Source organism: Anas acuta, chromosome Z, assembly GCF_963932015.1.
Source record: "Anas acuta chromosome Z, bAnaAcu1.1, whole genome shotgun sequence".
Taxonomy (NCBI): Eukaryota; Metazoa; Chordata; class Aves; order Anseriformes; family Anatidae; genus Anas; species Anas acuta.
The window spans coordinates 67,169,595-67,178,952 of record NC_089017.1 but is presented as its reverse complement, the minus strand read 5'-3'; the positions used below and the strand labels follow the sequence as shown (position 1 = coordinate 67,178,952).

The window sequence follows — 9,358 nt, the reverse complement described above, 5'->3', positions numbered from 1 at the left end:
CCTAGGCAGCATAGCTTCCAGGAGGGAAGGATATGCCCAGGGTCCTGATAGCCTCTGTCAGGATTGTTAGTGCCTTGTTTATTCCTCACTGTACATGCACTTACATAAAGAGAGAGGAGATTATGCCAAAAAATAAGTGACAGTAAACCATAGGGAGTTTCAGTGGCCATCAGGCCTCTGGCTGCTGTTGGTGCCTTTGAGAATCTCCTGCAAGGTGGCTCTTTTGAGAAGCTTACTAGCCAAGGAATTATACAAATTATAGGGGAAGTGAGGGAGACGTAAGTGAGAAGACACAGTTCAGTTCCTGTCTGATCGTTGTCAGAGCAGAACAAAGAAAACACATGATGGCAGAGTCATACTGACACCCTATGTATCTTGTTAGCCTGCCTGTACTGGAAACCATTTATGACAGCACTCCGGAGTGCGCTGTCTGAAGGGAGACATACCAAATGACTCTACTACCAGAGGCAGTAGATAAAGCTAATTGGCTAGTAGCCCTAAGCAATATGAAGGTAAAATCATGGAAACCACAAATCCTCTTTATAAAACCGATTTAGTATGCCTACATTTTTCTTCGCAGTGTGTTCTCAAGTTCTTCAGTCTGAGGCTAGTGTGTCGTTGGAATAAGTGAAGATACGTGCCAGCCATTTCAGTCAAATTGAAGCTAAGTGCTACATCAGATGATAATTGCATGTGACTTTACAAAAGCATATATTAGGTTACCCCTACAGGTAGATTACTTTGGGTATTTAGATAAATTCAAGCCAATTTTCTTTCCTGTGTCTTCCGTCAGCACTTCAGACACTGTTCCTTATGTCAAAGCTACTGTGTAAATAGTAGATTAATCTCCATTTGGGTGCTAACATGACAGAAATAGAAGTTGCTCTCCAGTGTTGTCTGTTCAAAGGACAGCATGTCTTACTTCAGCAGAGGAAGTAATGTACCCAAAGAAGCAGAGAATCCTGAATGGCGTGGCAATCTTTTCACGTTCAGTAGTGTTTGAAAACCCTCACTTCTCTCACTGGACTAGGTCTGACAACTAGTCAGTTGCAAAACAGTCTGCAAGATGGCTTCATGCCAAACTGGACATTTACCAAGTTCACTTCACTTGAGGCACAGATTTAAAAAGTTAATTGAGATGAAGCTTCCATCAGCAGATAGACTGGGATGATAAACAAAGAATGTTTCCTACCTCTTTCTGGAAATGTGACATTTATTTTAATTAAAATATGAAAGAGGTTTTGTGATTAAGATCCTGATCTGCATTTGGGATCATCAGTCTCTGTCCATAGGGAATGTACTCATTCCTACAGTCAACACATCTATTCTGCTTACCATTATGTGTTTTCTTTAATAACTCTGTATTTCAGTATTATGTTGCTCAAACTGGGATAACCCTTTCTCCTTGTGAAGAAATACAAGAAAAACTTTGTGTAAGGCACCTTGGACTAGACTACCAAGGAATGGATAAAGGTCACACTAAAGGTCATTAAAAACAGGTCAAACAAACATCTGTCTTGTCCGACATACACAGAAATGGCCATAACATGAGGAAATAGTTCAGGACCCCTGTTTCATTTCTGGGTTCTTCCAAAGAGATCATCCAAAAGATTAAATGATCTTTCCATTGCAAAAGGTCAAAAGATGCCCATCTCAGTGACCTCTCAACATCTCTTAGGAATCACTGGTCTCATGAGTCCCAAGAAATTCAGAGGCTATTGTGGCATATAGGGATGTCTTTCTATTTGGGGTGGAGGAAGGGTTGAAACATCAATAAATGTGCAATAATAATGTAGATAAAAATATAGGCAGAAAATCATTCAAGAATTCTGTAAACAGAAATGAGTCATGCAGTGAGAATGGAGGAAGAAAGGAAAACCCCATTAAGGCAAAATGTAGATTTCAGTCAAATGTCACCGCAACCAGTGGAGTGACCAGTGCATCTATGGAGCATGAAGCATGTAAGAACAGAAATATCCCTCAGCTGCTGTCACTCACCGACTACTAGATCCTCTCTAGTAGGTCTTAATAACAGACAAGATTGCTGTTTTTAAGAACTGCAGACATCCATAACATTTCTGCCTGTGTAGGAGGACTGAAAGATGGGAGGCATTTGAGAACATCAGTGATGTTCCGCTCAATTTCTTTCCAAACAGAATTGTTCTGTGCTGAACTGGGACCAACTCTCCTTAAGCCTCTTAGACAGTCATCCTGTCGAACTGAAATACATTCTCACGTTCTCCGTCTTACGGAATGCCCTTTCAACAACTACAGCCTTGACATGCTTCATTACAGTAACACAAATCCAATGATTAATTCAAGCAAATCCCTTGGTGCAGAAATCTCTTTTAAGTTATATACTTAGACTAAGATTTTCTAAAGGTTAATCACTTTGAAAATGAAATTCCTGTTGGATTCTCTGAGAACTGCAAGTTCTTTTTTTTCTTATCCAGTCCTTTTAAGGGTTTTCCATCATGTGTTTTATCACATTATGAAGACCAACACAATTTTCAGCTAGAGAATCACTATTACTTGCTAGATTTCTCATTACGAGTACTCTGTGAAATTCCAGATGTCATCAGTCTTTCCACCTTCTCTTTAGACAAAGAAAAAATACAGATTGCTTTACACAGTGAAAATCTTAGAATGTTACATGCCTTCCACAACAGCTCATGTACTGGCCAATTGTCTAAACTGCAGTGTGTTCTCTTAAAGGGAAATACTACTTTGAGTTTGCAATATATCCAAGACAACAGTCTTCATACAACCTGCAGGTTATGTGCTATTTTATGCTTCATGTACCTGCTACTTCATACCTCAAGTTTTGATATATTTTTTAAATCATTTTTGAGATGAATTACATATTTAATCTTATGTAGTGCTGCAGAACAAACTCTGCTGCAACAGCAGAACAATTCTTCCTAAGATGCTATATCAATTAGAGTGGGCCTAACAAATGCATTTACATGTATAAATTTGTTCAGTATTCACAGCGACTTGAGAGTCCAGTGCAAACTACTTGTCACCTTACCAATGAATGTTATTTGCATTTTAAGGTTTGTGTGTGTTGTGAAGTATGTATAACATCCTAGATGGCAGTCAGAAGAAGCAATTTCTTAGTTGTAATTTTCAATGTCCTGTAATTACCTTTTCATAAAAATCTTTTTCTGTTCTGTCATGCTTTCATACTGCCTCCCAGCTCCATTCCTTTGTGTAAACTATGTAACTGTTTGTTCCTTCTGCTGCAGTTGAGTTAAACTGTCATCAAAGATTAATCACCTAACATTAAGCTTTCAGGTTGGTAGGAACAAGTATGCCATTACCTCTTTTTTATTTTATGATTATCATTCTTTTAGCCTAAGGCCTCTTTCTTTGGAATTCTTTCAAACTTCCAATATTTGGGAGAGTGAGAGAAATGTAAAGATACGACAAAGATATGTGATGGTGTGCTCTATGCAAGGCTTCAAAGCTTGCTTCCTGTGCTCCAGAATTTCACCATACCCTAATCTGGTGTCAGTTCAACATTTCCAACAAATTGAAGACAATCAATAATGTACAATACAAAATGTATGACAATATTTAGTCTTTTAATTAAATTACCATGTATTCCAGAGAGAATCAGATGTTGTTTCTTGATCTTGCTAATCCAGGCTCATCTATGATCTGAGTTTCACTGAACCACATCATGAGCTCACATAATTTTTACTTTACTTGAATATGAGTTGGTTTGCAGACAGAACAGATGAGGAAAAACAGCGGGTGGGAGGAAAAAACACTTAAGCCAGTTAAAACTAATGCAGCAGAACAAGAGAAATTAAAATAATAATAATATCAGCAGAAAGCCTGGAGTGCCAGTAGCATAAGGAGAATGCTCAAGAAGCCCATGCTGGAAGGTCTCTTTTGACACGTACACTTCCTTATGTCAATGTGGAACTACTATATAGGATGAAAACTTTTTGTGGGCTGCTAGGTAGAACAGCAAAGCACCTTCTGCAGGGAGATGACATGTGAAAAAATGGTTACCATGATCCAGTGGATGTGTAAGTACTTGCTGTGCTGTGGTAATGTGTCCATATGCCAAAACCTGGCAATTTCTTGTGGCTCTCCCCACTGCATCACTCTGCTATTATGAAGGGAAGGGGGTACAAGGCCACCAGCTGCTGCCTCACCTCATTCCCAGGAGAGGACCTGAGATAAAGCCAGTTCTGTGCTGCTCGTAGACAGGTGACACTGAAGGTATCCTATTTGTGGCATCTTTTGCATCAAAAGGAAGTTATGCTTAAACCAATCTGCGCACACAGAGGAATTGGTCTCCCGTTGTTCTGCTGTTAAACCACTAGAGGGAAGTGTCAGAGTGCTCTGGCCTTTTTTGCAAACATGATGACTGTCCGAAGCTTTTGCTTTATGCCAGGTGGTGCTGGGCTGCTATGTCGCAGTAAAAAATGCAGTCAGACCATTCATTTAGAATGCTTTTTATTAGAGCTAAGATTGTATAAAGAGAATATCAAAAATAATCTTATGTCCCCTCAGCAGGTAGGAGCCCCAAGCCCTGAAGCACTGAACGGGAATCCAACCAACATGCAGTGTGTCGTGCAGACCTTGTACATAGCACAGCGTGTCCCCCTTTGGTCATTCACAACATTATATGATTTTCTTTCAAGGAAACAACTCTACTTATCGTTTCTACAGTGAAAACAGGAACACCTCGCTCATGAGATCTTCTTTCTGTGCAAAGATAACAGCATGAACACACAAGTGGAATAATCACTGGGTCCAGGTTGTTTGTGCAGCATAACACCAGACTGGTGGCTGCGCAGCCCAGCATGGCACAGGTTCACTGAGTCCTCAACGTACAGTGGTATTTTGGTCAGGAATGCCTGGAATTTGTTATCTTTAGAGTTATAATATTCCTCTGTGTGAATACATGCATATAGCATATAACATTTCAACCACTTGTTTCTATAAAAGCCCTCTCTTTAGGAAACATAAATGGTTATGCAATTACTGGAACAGGCTGCCCAGGGAGGTGGTGGAGTCACCATCCCTGGAAGTCTTCAAAAGACGTTTAGATGTAGAGCTTAGGGATATGGTTTAGTGGGGACTGTTAGTGTTAGGTTAGAGGTTGGACTCGATGATCTTGAGGTCTCTTCCAGCCTAGAAGTTCTGTGATTCTGTGGTTCTGTGATTTTTTCACCAACCCAATCAATTCACTTTTACTTTACTTGCCCAAATTTTCACATTTTTCCCTCATTTTTCCCTTGATTAAATACAGAATACATTTGTGTACACCATCAAAATATTTATAAAAAAAAAAATATTTTTTTTTCAGTTCCTAAATTCTGTCTTTTCCTGTGTACACATAAAGTGATCTTATAATATCTGGCTAATAACATAATCTGCATAGTAGAATTTAATATTTCAAGGAATTGTGTTTAAAATACTATTTTTTCAAAGAAAAAACAATTCTGGAAAAAAAAAAGATGTCTTTCAAACTCCATCATTTTGAAATTACAGATGAGACCTAATATTGATTTTTGAGACTGTTTTATGTGGCAAATAATTGTCTTGCTAGAAAATTTGATCCAATTAAAAAATAAATAGCATAAAAGTCTTTATTTTGACTGCAGCTTGTTACCAAGACAAGAACTGTCTGGAAAGCTTGAATTACACATTAAATAAATATCTTTAAAGATATTTGAAGGTTTAATCATAGAAATTTTTCTTCTGGTATATTGCTAGAAATTACTCTTCTAAAATATCACAAAGTACATATTTAACAAGTTTTATTCAGCAATTTTTTAACTACTGTTATTTTCTATATATACAGCATATGGATATTTTAGATATAAAATTGTTCATTTTTACAAACTTTAATGAAAATGTACATCTTTATCAATAGCAACAGTGATATTGCTCATAGAACTTTGAAATATCTTTATTTTCTGTTCATTTGATACTAGAAGTTATTATTAAGTTAAGGAATTACATGGAAAGCATGTTTCTTAAGTGACCATCTGAGCACAGCCAATAGATATAAATCTGTAAACATGAAGTTATTAAAGAAACTTTATTTAAATCAGGAGAAATTTCTCCCCTGCCCCCCCCACTCCCCCTTTTGTTTTGTTTTGTTTTCAGATGCAAAATCTTTCTAAGACGGGAAGCCAAAGAGATGTGTTTATGCATTGAGAAAACCAAGTAGCAGTAGGCAGAATACTTTATACTGGACTGAGTCTGACTGTTAATAAAATAACTCATAGTAGTCAATGTTAAGATGTTAATGCAAATTATGGGGCTGCAGATAATGTGCAAGCAAAAAAAAAAAAAAAAAAAAAAAGCAAATGGACCAACATCTTCAAACCTGTTTTTGATTTCCTTCATATACATAGAGTTGTAGACAGACCTGAATAATGTCTTACTTACTAATCTCTCACTTCTTTTTGGCATGGTGCCTATATTTATATTGCAAAACAGTCACCACTGGTTTTCTTTTTAAAATTTTCAGGATTTAAATGCAGAAGCAGCAGTGTGCTACCCAAATATCTAGGATAGATTGTTAAGTTAGATAATCACCAACCATTCATTTCCATACATCTTTAATTCAGGATTCCTAGACCAGCTTCTTGTTCTTGGCCACTTTCCAGGAATTCTGAACTCTGTGACAGACAAGTAGCTATAAAGGTAATGTATGATCCTTACAGTCCTTGAATCATGATATTAATGCCATTTGAATATTTGGCGTCCCTACTGAAGAAAATAGGATCAGTCTGGTAATCTGTTGGCTGCTGTAGGATCTAAGAAGTTGTAATCCTTAGCTTTCCTGCCAATGAATTCCTCATTAAGCACAAGATATCCTGAAACAAATCACTAGTAAAACCTCTCCAGGTGTTAATATATGTAGAGTTCTTCTAAGCAGATAATTCTAGCCAAAAATTCTAGCCAAAAATTATATTTTTTTTCTACTCTCTTTCTGTCATTGCGCCAAGCTGAAATAGTCTAAAGGTTTCCATATTGCAATGTGTGATTTGGGTTAAATGCTCATAGTGAAGCACAGGGAAGCACAGCACAACTGAGGTTTATGATTTCATTACCAAAACAAAATTCCAACCTGAAACTTCATGTTAGCTCATTCACTTGGTTCATTCAAGCTGTTATGAGTGCACCCAAGCAGATTTTAAATTTAATATTCATCTTGCCCTTTCAAGATGAATAGGGCACACCTTGCATCGAAGTAACTCTTTCATGCATTTATGATGTGACAGATTGTGAAGTTCAAGCATGTCAACTAAGGTTCTTAAGGTGAATTTGGGCTGAGCCAGAATTCCAGGGAAAATATCCAGAAGAGCTGAATCATAACTGACATTCAGTGTTGCAAGTGACTTCAGAAAACAGAAATAGCACTAGACACATCTTTTCAGCATGGCTAGGCAGAGATCTATTTCACCTGTGTACCAGGTCATGTCTCAAACAAAAGCTGTCCATCACCTCCAGGGACAGTGAAATTGGAGTCATCAGACTTAAGATAACTCAGGTTGGAAGGGACCTCAGGAGATCTTTGCCCAGGCCCAACTATGTGTCTGTGTTTATTCCCACAATATTGTTTCATCAACTATAGGATTCTGTCTAAGGGTCAGATGCTACCCAAGCTCAATAAGGCAGTGAAATAAAATCCTCCCATTGCTCTTCCAGGTTGGAGCTGACAGGGGCACAAACATCAACAGTCTGAAAGTGGGGCTGCCCCTAAGGCAAGTGCTGATTTTTCAGAGAGGCTCAGCAAAAGTGTGGTGGATGTTTCCACCCTGCACTGAGCAGATGTAGGGTAGGGTAAAAGAGGAGGAGGCAGAACATCTGCAGCAGCTGGAGTTGCTAGGATTGGCTTGCCTAGCAACCCCCCTTCTTAGGCAGGGGCATCTAATTCAGCAGCAACAGCAACAACAGAAGCAGCCCAGATTCTTGGTGAGCTGGATGCATGTTAGGGAATATGAGAGCTATCAAAACACTTGCCTTAGGGCTCCGAATCCTCCTCAGTTTATTGGTAGGTAAACTATGTAGATCCTTTTACTGTAATGTGTTCCTCTGGTCCATGCATACTGTAGGAATGGTAGATGGCTTATTGCAGTGAGATGGCTATTTTATTAATGTGCATCTCTGCAAGGTTATAGCAGAATACATTGGAAAAAATATAATTCTATCTTATTCCTTAAATAACTGGATTAGTAATTGCAAAATCCAGTAGATGATTATTTTCCAATAATATATAAAGAAAAATAATTATTTTACTAATTGAGGACTAAACCCAGGGTGCATTATCACCTGTTCATATATAGCCTAGAATGTCTATTTTAATACCTGATTCGTATAAATATGTATAAAATTTATAATACATAAACAGGCATAATCATTTATATTCTGCAACTGTTCGATTTCACTCTGTATGCTATTATGATGCTGTGTTCTATATTTAATAGGCGTATGCAATCTTAATATTGTCTATAATTACATATTGTAACATGTGTATAATTAATTATATTTTATTATTAAATCTATAATGAAAAATAATCATGGAAAGAATTTCAATGTAGGAAGATAGCATTATAAAAGCAAGGAGAAAAACTCTTTAAATAAAATGTTTCTCTGCATATGGTCCTAGAACTGCCCATATTTTATAGAGGAAAACTTCTGCAAGAGACAGTTTAGTTAAGTCACTACATTATCTCAGGTCTAATTTCTGGCTAGATCAAAGTAATAAACTGATCCCTAAGAAGTTGTCATTTTTTGCTTCAAAAGTTGAAGAAACGAGTCAAAATATGCCAGGTTCTGTTTCTATGCTTGTTTTATTTTCTTTAGAAGAAATACAAACTTTCCAAATGAAACTCATCTTTCCCCTGTTCCTATAGTGTCAATTTGTATGCTTTTTTTTTGGCAGGTCATGTTAGCGGAGGGATGGCATGATTTAGACAACAAAGACTATGACTGTTGGCCCCTGGAAAAACCAGATGAGTATAACATGCTGGACTGCGGAGGTAAGTTCTAAAGCTGCTCATAGAAGATCATATCTTGCTTGAGAAACCCAAATTGAAGTACTGAGAATAATACCTAACTCATAGCGAATGTTTCATGTGGTGTAAGGCATCTGAGTTAGTAACAACATTTTTTTCTAGAGAAAAAGTGAAAGAAAATAGTCAAAAGAAAGTTCTGAGTAATTATTTGTCCAATATTCATTGATTCCAAAAGAAAAAGTAATAGCAACAGCTGAATCCCTTCCCCCAGAAAATAATTGAAAACATTTCATTTCTCATTAGAAAACCAAATGCAACTTAATCCAAACAAAGCAGGCAGTCAGCTCTGCATTGCAGCAAAT

General features: G+C 37.4%; 1 protein-coding gene across 1 annotated transcript in view; it reads left to right on the top strand.

Moving 5' to 3' along the window:
• Nucleotides 1-6,425: 6,425 nt before the first annotated feature.
• Nucleotides 6,426-9,358, top strand: part of LOC137848448 (atrial natriuretic peptide receptor 1-like) — a 38,529-nt gene continuing 35,596 nt past the window's right edge. Inside the window, exons 1-2 of the mRNA XM_068667573.1 lie at nucleotides 6,426-6,678; nucleotides 8,924-9,020. Coding sequence (XP_068523674.1) covers nucleotides 8,927-9,020 — 94 coding nt within the window. The 5' untranslated portion in view covers nucleotides 6,426-6,678; nucleotides 8,924-8,926. The remainder of the gene's footprint in view (nucleotides 6,679-8,923; nucleotides 9,021-9,358) is intronic.